Here is a 14,520-nt window from a genome sequence, read left to right as displayed (position 1 = left end):
ATTGCCTTTGCTAAACTTTCTACTAAATTTTGTTCGTAAATTAGTGATTTTTGTTAAAATAAATCAACTTTCATCCACAAACGTTTGAAACGTTGCTACATATCATAATTTTAGGACAAGGAAGGATGTTACATCTTAAAGCTAAAGTGGGAAATAGAAAAAAGAGGCAAAAATGAATTTCATAGGAAGTTAACGCAAAAGTGATGGTTGAAACGTGAATAACATTGACAGATGTGACAAACAAGATAACACACAGTGGATACTAGACTACTCTGCTCTTCTGTGATAAGAAAATGAACCTTTTATAAAATTAAAGTTATGTTTATCTTTTTAGAGAAATGCATTATGTTAAAGGTTAACAAATTCTTGTAAAGAGTACAGTTAACGGGTTGGAATTTTAAATAAAGGATGAAATCTTATAACACAAACCAACATCCTCCTTTATCAGCTGAATTTAAAACAAAAATTAAACATTTTCATACGTAAGTAATTTTATTGAAGTCTTTAAGCAATCGTACTTTTCACAATGACATTCAAAGTTTATCTACTCTTTATCTTAAGTTTCACCATGCACTGTTTCTTGATCCTACAATGTAACAACTATGTTCGAGAATAAACACAAAAGATACTCCATCGCTTGCTTAGAAGTGATGGAAAAAATGTCTATTATATGCGAAATTGTCAGACTTTTAAACCAAGTTACAAAAGTTTCCGTCGGAAGAAAAAATGGCGCTTCTTCAATATATCATATATTTTGGCCAAAAAAATAAATGGATGAAAATAACTTATAATTGTTATAGTTTAGATTATTAAGAAATCTTATGAATCATTCATATGGCTGTGTTTCATGTGCTCAACGAGGTTATTTTGTTTTTTCTGCTTGCTTCTCAAGACTTTTGTTGTAAGACTTGTTTAAAGTATATCATTATTCATTTTTCATCATGGTTTTGTAAAATATGTCTTGTTACAACTCAATAATTAATGAAATCAATGCATTGTCCACCTGAAAAACAAAGTTGAACTAACTCTTAATGATTGCAGATGATCCCCCACCCCCCCCCCCCCCCATGAATAAGCTTTTTCTTTTTTCGGGCAACATAAACTTGAACATTTTGCTTTTACTTACTTATATTTACTATACTTATATTGAATAGACTATATGATATTCTAGATTTCAGCTACGTTTAATGTCTGGAATTAATTCACAGTTGTGTTTCGTATTTCACCTATAAATTATTAGAAAAATAAAATGCTTCCTATGGTATTTCCATCCTGTTTGAAAATACATGTAGTGAAAAAAGAAATCACTAAACGAAACAAACATATTTATCAAAGCAATATGTATATATGTTTTTTTCAAAGCTACTTTTTGCATAGATGAGTTACAAATAAAAAAAAATACAAGATATTATATATATATTATGATAAAAAGAATACAAAAGAATAGAAAAAATCCAACAGTATAAAAGAGGTTGCATAAAATAGTTTATCAAATGAGAATAGGATTAACAGTCAAGAAACACCTGTGTATGGTACATGTTTACAGTCAGGTATATATATTTCTTAAAATTCAAAAGTATTGTTTATGTTCAACAATGACGGTAATAACTGTTTTTAACTTCATGACGCTTAAGTTCTGCAATCATGTAATTAAATTAATATAACATTGATGAACGAACATAAGTTGCTTATGTAGTATTTAAAAAAAAAATTAAATTGCAGATTTAATGCAAGTAGAAGTTAGAATTGATAAAGCAGACACAATAACATAACTTGTTCTTAAAATTTCATCTCATCTTACAACGAACTAAAGATATATTGTGAAAATGGAACTTAATTGTTAATATGGTTTCTATATGACTACAGGTATTTGAAAGATCTCATACCGAACGATTAATACTAAGATAAGTAATACACTCTGAGGAATCTATCGTAAAGATACATTTAAACCACCTTATTGGATGCAACATAAATCTACGAGAAATATCCGAGTAAAAGGTAAAAGCAAAATTTGTACTTTTAACATTTTACAGTTAACTTATGTTAAAATTGTTCATTTCCTCCGGTCTGCGACATTTCTCTCATTCTTTCACAAATTAGAAGTTTAATCAGAATTTGTTTCATTTCTCTGTAAATAAAGATATGAAGATTCAAAATATAGCAGATTTTGCTCAATGTATAAAATTATTATATAATTAGTGCCTTCAAATTTTTAATTTATCATTATCTTAATTTTTTTCCAAAGAATCTGAACTTGAATGTTGGCGTTTAAGTCTTACTTTTGCATGAGAAACACTTTGTGGACAACTTGTAGACATCGTTTTTTCTGACATTCATAACTCAGACTTCTTCTCATTGGTTTGCCAAAATCTTTTAACCGAACTCTTTTTCTAAAAAATAATTTTTTTCTCGAGTAGTAACAACCAGATTGATCCTCTTAAAGTTCGAAGATTTATTGTAGATAGAAGATCACATGATTGGAAAGCTAGCCTTAAACTTAAACTAAGAATGATATCGTTTGCGATTAAAAATTGATTGAAGGAATTCTTGATAATGTCATTTTTTAATCTAATTTAAAAAGAAATTATAGATACTTTTGATATTTCATATTTGATTTCAAAATGATATTCATGTGTAAAATAACATTCTTCCCTTACCTTTGGTTCATTTGATTTAGACGTCGACGGGCTTGGTGAACTTATAGTAGTTTCTTTTGTCCCTCGCTCAGCGAAACTGAATATTGTACTCAAACTCGGGTATTTATTCCCTATGCCTTGCCTCACCTGACAAGAAATTGCAAATATAATATTTGCTGTAGATACTTTAATGAAATCCGCATAGATTTTTCTTTGAAATAAAAAAAGAAGAAGGATTATATCTAAATCAAGATTAAGATTTAAAAAAAAAATAATAGTCATTTTTATATATGTATAGGTACATTATAAAATTTATTACAAATTTTAAAAGCTGACCTTTTTGTCCAACAAAACGTGTGAAACAAAAATGAAGAACCCCTGAAAAATAGATATTTATTATAAAAATGGCAATGTGTAAGTAAAAACATGATTCTGATTTTAAAAACAACAAATCAAATAAAACTTAAGAAATAAGAAAGAAATAAAACTTCTTTTTTTCTAAGATAACTACCCCAAACACCCCTGCAAATTAAACAAAGTTAAAAAAAAAAAAGCAAACACGAAAGAAACATGATAAAGATATCAAACCTGGAATGAATTTGCAATGACAAATAGATACTGAAACACAACTGCATTTTCGTTAACTGCCAGGATTCCGAACAGCCAAGTTACTCCTAGAACTGGCAGAAGTGTTCCAAGTGACCGCAGACCGGATCTAGTAATTATTGAAAATATTTGTTTTATCAGAACGTTTTACAAATATAACATGGACGATTCCATGTTTTGTTATGCATGTATGTTAGTGAGTTTGTTAGTAAGAAGAAAAAAACTATGTACCAGTATTTTGTATGTTTTGTGGATACATGCGTTATGTTTGTGAAAACTAGTATTATTTTATTATGTTAAACTTTATGTTTGATATTCAATTGTCGGATTATGATGGGACATAGGTACTAATAAAACAAGTTTTTTTTCTACACTGCTAGTAAAGCAAATTATATGAATATCAAGATTTTTCTTGATTTGACTCACGACGCTTTCCTCTGCAGTGAAGACCTTGCCACTATGCTTGAAGCAAACAACACCCTCAAAAGTGAAACAATTATAAGAATGTTGATCTGAAAAAAAAACTATTATTTTTTTTTTATAAAGAAACAACATTGAATTCTATGAGAAACATTTAAATTCAATGTCCTGAAAAATCACCAATTTTCTTTACGCTTTTGAAGAATTTGATGTGCAACGAAAAACTGAATAGTAGAATCTGTTGCTCAAGAACTTACCAAACTAATCAGACAGACTGGAATGATAAACAAATAGAGAGAGCCACTTTCGATGGACAACCAGCAGCTAAAAGGTTAAAAAAATATTTCTTTACCGACTGGAGTCAGTGGTAAACATATTTATGGCAATAAATTCTGTATGTATGTAAAAGTAGATACATTCTTTAGTTCTTGCAAAGATAATACTATGTAAAATACGCATACTACGACTTTAGGTGGTATCCTTTACCCCAAAACGCTCCAAGATTTGTTGCAGTAATAATGACCGGTATACCTGCAAAATAACCGCTATGAGAATGAAACAATATCATCCTTATTTTTTTAATACTTACATCTAATTCCATATTGGTATTCTACGCAACTACCCGATCCTTTTTTTGACCAATGTATACCGTGTTGAAAGGGCAATTTAAATCGCTTTAACCCCCACCTCCTTCAAATTGCGTGAAATGAATTGAAGTAATCCCAACAATATTATGTATGAAGCTGAACAAAATAAATAACAAAGTGCTTTTAAAAATACGTAAACATGCATCCATTTAACTTGTATATGGATACATGAACTTGTAATGATTCCATAGAAATTGTATTAGAATTATTCAGCTGTTTATAATATTTTGTTTATGTGAATGCATATGTAGTCTGAAGATATAATTCAAATGAGGGTTTATTTTTGTGATTATAGTTTATCCCACCAACCCCCCCCCCAAAAAAAAAATTAAAATTTCATCGCATTATGATACCAAAAATAAAAAAAAATCCAAAAAAAAATCGGTCACTTAAACGAATGTTTGAAAAGTCTATACGACTTTTTAAAATTTTAAAATTATTTAAATAAAACAAAAGGAAATATCTTACGATGAAAATATATCTAAAAGGTTAAATCCAACTCGTGAAAGGTTCATTCAAATACATACCCCAGATTCCACCCAGAAACCAACGAACCCTTGATTTAGACTTAAAGTTGTTTGCAACATACAGGGCATAGTAAGTCACTGTAATACTCATGAAGTAATATACACCTAATCCAAGCATACTGAAGAAGGTCACTAAGAAAAGGTAGTGGATAATGGCCGTTATCGCGACGCAAGCAACCTGGAATATAAAAATAATTAAACGCCGGTGATTATATGTATACTCAGTGTCGGTACATGCATACAGATTATTATTTTACAAATATCAATCCAATAATTTTCAATATATAATTTAGGTACAATATTACATGATTGTTTAATGCATTATGAATTTTTGTGGACTATTTTCTTTCTTTATAGAATCTACGTACATGTATACATTAAATGCTTAAGAATTATATATTCACACATCGGTGACCAGATACCATGAGTGTTTTACGTAATACCTTGTATATTTTATTAATTTATTTTGAATGTTTTTTGGCAAGATCTACGTTTGTATTTTAATTATGAAGTTATATATGTACACACAAAAACCTATCACTTATCAGGAGGTAGAAATCGATTTTTACCTCATTCGATGTCTGTTCCACTGACGATATAAATATTGTATACGACAGTATTAACGATCCACAGATATTCAGCATCATGACGTTTTTGTCACTCCTTATAAATCTGAAATTTACATACAATTAGATGATTTTGAATTTCTGTAGTACATGTATACTCGTTGGAGTTATATTTGTGCATGAATGATACAAATTAGTCTTACATACCTCCATGTCAGGACGTAAATCAAAGAAGTAAGAAACGTAAAAGCTATGGAGAGAGCTACGCCAACAAGTGACATCGTTTTTAAGAATGGACTTTCTTCTGATACCTGAAATGTAGCCGAGATAGCTTGGAATATCAACAGCAAATTTCATTGTTAATTTCTTTGACTCTATTTGTATAAAAAAGGGGCATATACCTGAGTGTATGGTCTCATTAAAATAGCAAAGTTTGTGAGATGGTTGCAATGACAAACAGTTTTCCGACGATTTGTTTGTTTCACAATGCATCCTTCCTCTGACCATTTACTAAATAAAAAAAATGAATTAGAAATAAACCCACTTATTGCTGTAACTTTTGTATAAAAAAAACTTTAATTTTAAAATCAGAGAAAACAATTTGTTCACAATAACATACTTTAGATTGAAATCCCAGGAGACACATACAGCGCGCATTTCTGTAGACGTATTCTAAATAAACAATGAACGATACAAATAATATAAAAAACAGCTTAAATAAACCAATTGAATTAACCTAGGTTAATTGCACTTTACACGTCGGCAATAATAGGAAACTTTTAAGTTAATTTTACATAATAACTTTATGTCAACTGTAAACTAAAATCACATATTTCTGACATCTTACTTTTACAGTGTGTCCAAACTTTAGATTGAGAGGTGGATTTAACACTCCTAGGTCTTCCTGTGTCATGATGGACAATATTGGGGAATTGACAAAGGATCTTTGCTTAGACTTTTCCCCCTGTTTACCTTTTAACCCTTTACTGGTTGGTTTAATTGAGTTTCCAAAAAGATATGAGTAAGATATATTACGTTTAGTATCGAAGCAAATTAAAAAAAATCATACATTATGATAATATCAAATCAGATGTTTGAGTATTTGTCAGATTAACACAGATTAAGCTAGATGTAAATAAAGATTTAAACGAAAACTGAAAACTTGTTTTAATAGTTTACCTGTTAGAATCAGATTCCAGAATGTCTGAGATTGTTCTATATAGGACAGCAACATAGTTGATCGCTTGTGGAAACATTAAAAAAAATAAATAAAAAACATTGAAAGATTGGTTGATATACTCTTCCAGTATCAATAATTGTTATTAAATCGTGAATTAAATCGTGTTTTTACAAAATTGTCTTTAACAATAAATGCATATAACGAACAAAAAATAGTTATTTTTTTTACCTTTTGTAGCGTTTGATGCTTGTTTTGGTAATTTTAGAAAGGTAGAAAGTTCTTCGGAGTTTAGAGAAACGTTGTTTGATTGTTCATCCGGAAAACGTATTCCCGTTTCATCGATATTTGCCCGGTTGATAACAAGCTCTTTAAAAAAAACATCAATTTATACAGTGTTTTTTCTTCTACATGTATTGGCAATTCTAAACGATAAGGAAATGGCTTTTTACCAAAATTAGATCCGTTAAATTTAGTCGTTGTAATATTGTCGTTTTGGAGTGTAATCTTGCTGAAACGGTCCATATTTTTTAAGAGAAAGCTGGGGTCTTTTTCTGTCTAAAAGTAACAAACTTTGTAAAATACTAATTGATATTAGTGAGCAAATAAACCACAATGAAGCGTTATACTTTTCTGCTAGATGCATGCCATGTTTTTTTTTTAACTTTTATTTCCTTACCTAATTTATTGAACTTTTCTTACATTATGTGTTAAAATTAAAGTTTCAGATAAATTTATCACTTGTCAATTTTTTTTTAATTTGAGTTTTGGATTGTTTGTAAAATGAATATTGTACGCTTTAGAGATGTTTGGACTCTGTAACAAAAGAACAATCCCAAATACTTGACACAAAATACTTATTTACATTGAATATTATGTTTTTGTTTGTTTAAACGAAAGCGTATTCGAACTCCTGTTAGAATTCTTTGTAGCATCTCACTCTGAAAATCAGTAAGTGTTGTACAATGACCTCGAACAAGTGTTGACCATGCACAGATGATCGAAATATTAAGCTGGTTAATATAATAAATCTTTCAGGTTTGACATTAAACGATGGATTGATTGTGCTCCAGGCCACAAGTATGCTCTTGTAAGTAATGAAAACGTTTAACTTTGTCATATTTAGTTAATAAATACACAAATACAAGAACTTCATTAACATTTTTATACCAAATGATTTGTTTTTAATTTATATTACAATATTGTATAATGTAAATTTACCTCTTTGCTTACAGTAGTCCAAGAGTTTGAGTTATTGGGCGATAAAATGTTATCAATAACAGCGTAAAATACCTGAAATTAATTAAAACATATAAAATATCGTTACTGTTAAATTTATAAGGAAATTGACATTGTGAACGGTATTCTTTGTGTACATTGTAAGCTGTACATTGCGACATCCTAAAAGACACACTAATTATTCCAACACCGTGAAATATCTATTCTTTTTTTATGTCTGTGCAATATTCAAGTATACGCTAATAAAGATAACATGAACATTATACATCAACAAAATAAGACAATGGACGTTAAGTGCAAATTGCGGTAAACATAAAATGATCTTTCACCTAAAATCAGAGAACTGAAATAAGAGAGCCATATGCAAATATTTGTGTCATAACTAGTTTGCTGTTGATAATTTTAGTTACATATTTTACAAACACAGGACTTACTGAAACAGTTTATGAGTAAACGCTTCTGATGACACATGTTAATCGGACTATTTAGGCAAGATTTACATAGTGCTTTGAACATATTCCATTGAATAAATCAAAAGGAGAAGGACGGAACAATGAATTGCCATTGAATATAAAATAAGCAAACGAAATTTACTTTGAACGTGTTAGTTACAAATTTATTCTACTGTTCTTTGCTGCAGGCATAGAAAACAGGTACACGTACGTTTTAAAATCATATCCCTTTAACAAAGAAAATAATCAGTACTTTTGAGTGAAAAGGGTCAAAACAATTATTCAGGATTGATAACGAGGGAAACATTTTCGCCGACTTTTCACAATTTTCTAGCCCAACACTTTTAAATAATAGGTGAATGAATGAGAGGTTATAACGTAGATAATTCCAATACATGACCTTTTTTTCGATAGGTAATCCTGTAGCGTTGGTTACTGTTACAATCTTCTCTAAAACGCCCAGAGACGAACTCAGATCACCAGCACCGATTACATTTGTTGACGACGTCAGGTTTTTCATCAGTTGTAGAGTATAGTTAACTGTCTCCTGGATTCTTATTTGATCCTGTGTTCCATTCCCGATGATACTTTCCAACTTGAAAAAAAACAAAACTTATTTTTGAAGATTTTTACTACAAAAAAAATGATTGATACACTCATGATGTAATTGATCATTGCTTATGCATTATGTAAGGAAACTTACAAGTGACGATGCATTCACTAAAGCTTCGTTGGTGCAGTTGATAAAGTTAGGAGGTTCCCATTCTCCATGTTCATCACAAAATCTTGTTGCCACTCCTAGATTAGATTTGTTTGTTAATGATTGATAAAACATAACAGATAATACGATAAGAAGCATTCTTATTAACCACTTTTTGGACAAAATATATATTCTATTTTATTATATTTTTGATAATATTCAAGAAAACAAATAACAAAGAAAATAATTATTTTTTATCAATATAATTCATAGCTACTGGTAATATATCGGGAAAAATGTTGACAAAATTCAAAAGAAAAAATAGGGACATTTACCCGAGAATGTCCTTAAACAACAATTTTAAAGCTGTTAAAGAATATTATGTGACAAATGTGACATCAAAATGAATTGATTTATAAGATAATTTAATGTAAGGAGAAATAAATATTTTCTTTTGTACGATTCGAGTTGATGTGGTTTTGCGCATGTGTGCGGGAAACGTTAACAGCAATGAGAGAGAGAGAGAGAGAGAGAGAGAGAGAGAGAGAGAGAGAGAGAGAGAGAGAGAGAGAGAGAGAGAGGACACCAAGTTTTGAAACGATCGTATCAAAAAACACGTTCAGTGTATATTTATACAGAATTGTAAATAGTTACTAACATTTTATATCAATATAGTAATTACGACTACCACCTTTTACTGAAGCTAATCAATTGATATTGGGACCTCACGACTATTGGATCGTCCGAGCGATATATAAAGCAATTTGACGAGTTTACTAGACGTTTGGTCCTGTATTTGAATCGGTGCTAACTTCCGTTTTTTTCTCTTTTCAGATCAATCATTAAATAATTCTTAAACGAGATAAATTGAATTTACGTAACTTAATTTGACTGAATAATCTATGTAACAAGAAAATAATATTTTTTATGTATATAGAATAATAAAGTATACAATGCATAAATGTTTGAACGAGAAATCTCATAATAAAATCTTACGTATGCATCTTACAAAGGGGCATGGTCACGATTTTGGTCAAAAGTTATTTTTTCGATTTTAATGTTTACAATGCTTTAGTAAGGCATCTTTAATAGGCAACCATCATTTATTGAGTTAAAGGCGAGTCACAGAGCTTACAATTCCTCACTATGTAAACAAAATCTTTGTTTCCATTTTGAAATTTGAAATGAACTTCAAGTTTTAGACCTAAAATGAATGTGTCAATCGTTAAGAACTGTTCATTTAAGCTTAAAATGAATAAGAATAAAGAATAATCAGCTTGAATTTTTTTTACTCGTATATTGAACCTGTGTAAATAAAACAGGGCACGAGCCTTGTGTACATCACGAAGAATTGTGAGCCCTGTATCTTGCTTAAAACTCATTGACTTGCACCCAAATTTCATTTGATCATTAGAAATGCATTCAAAAAGCATTGTAAATAACAAAAACCGAAAAGTAAAATTTGACCAAAATCGTGACCATGCCCCTTTAAAATAAATCTTCTAGTTTGAGAGAGAGAGAGAGAAGAGAGAAAAAGAAAGAAAGAAAGAAAGAAAGAACAGAACGTCGATGAACAAACGTTTCTACGCAAGTTATACATGAGGCAATACACGGGTAGGTAAAAAGTTGATAAAATTGTTTTTGCAATTACAAAAATCACAACTGTATGCAACTTTTTATAACAATTTACCTACCCTTTTGATATCTAGGACACGGCTCCTTTAACGTTTTACCCGCCATAGCAGTATTCCATAATATTCCATCTATTTGTCCATCTTTGCAACTCATCAGTTCCTTAGGATCTTTAAAATACATACATCTATCAACTATAGTAAAATTTGTCATAAAGAAATTTATTAAGTGCATAAATCTTTAAAAATAGATATAATTCAGTAATAAACGTGTATAATTATACATATTATATAAAAATGATGTCGATTTTCTAGTCCAACGTGATTACAAAAATATTCCATATTAGTGGTTTAATGTAATTTCTGAAATGTGACGATAATATTTAGTTTGATTTCAGTTTGCATTTGTGATCTTATCAAATTTAAGACTCAGCATAATCATTATACTTTTATCCGTTATATTATTATTAATACTTATAAAAATTATTTTTTGTATTTTAATAAATCAGTTATTATCCTCTAATATGAAGTCAGTGCAAAAAAGTTTTTTTTTACTCAACTAATGACTGGGAATGAGGGGAAATCTAATGACTGGGAACGAGGGGAAATATGGTTTCTGAAAAAATTCCAAACCCAAGACCATGCCCATCTAATCATATGTTATCCTTATACCTGTCTTGTAAAACCCTTCACTACAGATGCAAAGGTAATGTTCAGTACAGTACCAATCAGACCAAACCTAACGGAAAGTAATCCCCAACTACAGTACCAATCAGATCCAACGTAACAGAAAGTAAAGCCCAACTAAACCCTGGGTTTACTTTCTGTGTTTACTCTGGATTTACTTCGGGTTTACTAGAATGGACCCAGAGTAAACCCAAAATAAACCCAGAGTTGACACAGAGAGTAAACGATCAGAAGTATAGATGGCAAGATAAAATACAGGTCTGCTTCACACATCAGTGCGTAAAGTTGACCACAAAAGCAATTATCGTGTAAACCCAAAGTAAACCCTGAGTAAACCCAAAGTAAACCCCGAGTGGACTCAAATTTTCAACAAGAGGCCAATGGGCAACAGCGCTCAACCAAACAGTTCCTTGTAACATTCGGTTTCGTAGCATATGCTAATTTTATTTTAAACTTTGAACCATTTCAGGGGCCCCAGTATTGTTCCGATGTTTTTGGTTGGCTTTAAAATTTTAGGATCTACACTATAGTTGGATGCTTGCTTAGTAATCTCACAATCTCTTTGTAGTTATGGAAAAGAAAAGTTTTAAACGTTCTTCATAATATATATTTCTAAGTAAAACTTTGAACCTCTTGGAGGCCCAGTATTAGTCCGGTGGTCGCACTTCTATTGATTACATTATTTAACTTTTTAAAGGATGCTTGCATAGTTATAGTGTGTAGTGACTTTGAACCAAGTTTATGTGAAGGTCTTATAAGCCAAGTAGGGCTAAGTGAAGAGTATATATGCCCTTAAAAAAGAATTTTTGTATGATCTGATAATGACATTGACACTTGACCTACAAACATCAAACAAGGTCACTACATACATGTATCCTTTAATCAAAGGCACCTTGTGGGTGAAGGCCTTAAGGTATGATCAAAAAGACTATGCAAGTATTTTTTTTTATTGAAACAAAAACAGTTTTTGAAGTCTTTATATAAATAAATAGACTCATTAATAGTAAAATATTAATTGGCTAACCAAAATCTCTGATAAACAGTACATGTAACCTTAGACCTAGAAACACGGTTCAATATCACTGCACACCCTTTACCCAAAGGCTCTAACAGTGGGTGAAGTATGAGCCATTTTGGGTAAAGGGGAGAGAGGATAATTATGCTCCAGACAAGAGATATTGTAATGGAGGGAAGCACAGATAGATGTACAGACTGATACCAAAACGGTGCCCGCACAGCACGGCCCTTATAAATTAAACTTGTTAAATGACTTCCAAATGTGCATGCATGCATGAATGCATGTTAACTGAAAAAAAGGTTCCTGAAACAAAACTGTGAGGGAAAAGATTAAAGATTTTATAACGAACAGTCACTGCAACAAGAGGCCAATTGGCCTTAACGGTCACCCGAGTAGCATATAACCCATACACAAACTTGTCGAGGAGTCTCATATACATGTATGCATCTAATTAATTAGGTTTTATACTGGATTAGAAAAATTATATATTTGTAATGATGATAACTCCCTGCCCGAAATCTTTCAAAAAGAACTGTGAAACCTATAATTTTGGTGAAAAACTAAAAGATCTGGTCTACAAAATCATGAATTCAGTTTTCCTCTCAGGTGTGTGGGAGTAAAGAAGATAATTCTTTAACATTACGCAGTACAGTTAAGGCGGCCAATAAAAATATCGACAAATTTTTGTGATGAAAACGCATATACTTTAGTTCAACTGGCATGTCCTTTATAAAACCAATAACAGTCACTCAAATAATATATATTTCTAAAATATATATATATATATATATATATATATATATATATATATATATATATATATATATATATATATATATATAAGTACACTATTTTATGTTCATAGTGGTCACGTGATATGACAGTCGCATGGTGCAAGCAGATGTATTTGTAGTTTTGAGGTCATTTAAAAAATTCAATATTGCAAGGGCATAGTCATGTCAAAATTCACAACTGAATTATAAAATAACTTAAAGTTATACCGTAGATTTTGAAAAACGCTGCGAACTTCGTGAGATAAGATTATTTGTTAGTAGTAACCGTAATTTATAATGCATTTGTTGAATAATTTTGAAGGTCACAAGGTTAATTTCATTAAAAAATAATTAATTTGTAAGATTTTACAAGGATCGTAGAAGTTATTAAGTTACATAGCATATTTCAAATTCACATGTAAAAGTTTGTCAGGATCAGTTAAGCGTATGCCCTTGCAATTAAGTGATTTATTTAGGTACTCAGCTTTAAGATATACGGTATTTTACACAAAACAGAGGTTGCCTCTTTATACGATGTATACTTATAAAAAAATGAAAATAAGACTATATAGGTAGCATTTTACTAATAATAATGTTAAACAAAATATTCATTTATAATTTTCCGTTAATCTATGACATTAATTTTCTTCGCTAAAAAAACTGCATGATAGCCTTCAATGACTTTACTTAATGCGTCATTTTGGAGCATATGACGTCATATTTTGTAGTACAGCGAGAACGACATCTCGCTTATATTTCAGTGTGTAGGATATAACAGACCTCAAAACTGTAAGTAATAGCATTTGTTGTTTTCAATTAAAAGGTTAGCATAAATCAATTTTCCTCATAAATTAATGAATAAGTAGTTTTGAGATTTTTGATATACTGTGATGTCATAATGCACATTTCCCGTAATTTTTGTTTGAACGGAATTCATTGACAGCCTTAACTGTGCTGCGTATATGCATTAACACCTATACATCCATTTTGGCCAAGCCCTAGAGTCAAAACCCATCCTTGAGGGGACATGAAAATTAAAATTTCAATAGAGGACTTTCTGGTAAACATAATGATTAGTCAGTTTTTGTTGTACAGATGGGTGAGAATAAAGAAGAAATTTTTTACAACTTATATGCATTAACACTAGTTATTGCCATATTGCCCCCCCCCCTCATGTCCTAAACCCCTGACCCAGGGGCCATGAATTTCACAATTTAGGTAGAGGAGTTAGTGGACAATACAACCATGTATTCAGTTTTTTGCCCATATGTGTGGGAGTACAGAAGAAGATTTTTTAAGATTTAATATATTTTACTATATGGCCATATTGGCCCAAACCTAGAGCCTGAAACCCTGACCCAGGGGTCATGAATTTCACAATTTAGGTAGAGGGCTTCATGGACATCATAATCATGCATTTAGTTTTTAACAAATATATATG

At 30.6% G+C, this 14,520-nt stretch overlaps 1 protein-coding gene across 1 annotated transcript in view; it reads right to left on the bottom strand.

The window, feature by feature from the left end:
- Positions 1-1,867: 1,867 nt before the first annotated feature.
- Positions 1,868-14,520, bottom strand: part of LOC136270904 (adhesion G protein-coupled receptor E3-like) — a 40,705-nt gene continuing 28,052 nt past the window's right edge. The window contains exons 6-26 of the mRNA XM_066069827.1: positions 10,665-10,772; positions 8,974-9,068; positions 8,671-8,865; positions 7,801-7,872; positions 7,032-7,137; positions 6,811-6,948; positions 6,582-6,645; positions 6,250-6,388; positions 6,022-6,074; positions 5,804-5,912; positions 5,610-5,713; positions 5,406-5,508; positions 4,837-5,014; positions 4,124-4,193; positions 3,920-3,986; positions 3,669-3,754; positions 3,225-3,351; positions 2,973-3,014; positions 2,658-2,783; positions 2,280-2,390; positions 1,868-2,128 (exon numbers count right to left, since the gene is read on the bottom strand). Coding sequence (XP_065925899.1) covers positions 2,334-2,390; positions 2,658-2,783; positions 2,973-3,014; positions 3,225-3,351; positions 3,669-3,754; positions 3,920-3,986; positions 4,124-4,193; positions 4,837-5,014; positions 5,406-5,508; positions 5,610-5,713; positions 5,804-5,912; positions 6,022-6,074; positions 6,250-6,388; positions 6,582-6,645; positions 6,811-6,948; positions 7,032-7,137; positions 7,801-7,872; positions 8,671-8,865; positions 8,974-9,068; positions 10,665-10,772 — 2,039 coding nt within the window. The 3' untranslated portion in view covers positions 1,868-2,128; positions 2,280-2,333. The remainder of the gene's footprint in view (positions 2,129-2,279; positions 2,391-2,657; positions 2,784-2,972; positions 3,015-3,224; positions 3,352-3,668; positions 3,755-3,919; positions 3,987-4,123; positions 4,194-4,836; positions 5,015-5,405; positions 5,509-5,609; positions 5,714-5,803; positions 5,913-6,021; positions 6,075-6,249; positions 6,389-6,581; positions 6,646-6,810; positions 6,949-7,031; positions 7,138-7,800; positions 7,873-8,670; positions 8,866-8,973; positions 9,069-10,664; positions 10,773-14,520) is intronic.

The sequence above is a fragment of the Magallana gigas genome, chromosome 1 (assembly GCF_963853765.1).
Source record: "Magallana gigas chromosome 1, xbMagGiga1.1, whole genome shotgun sequence".
Lineage (NCBI taxonomy): Eukaryota > Metazoa > Mollusca > Bivalvia > Ostreida > Ostreidae > Magallana > Magallana gigas.
This window is presented reverse-complemented; position numbering and strand designations above follow the sequence as displayed.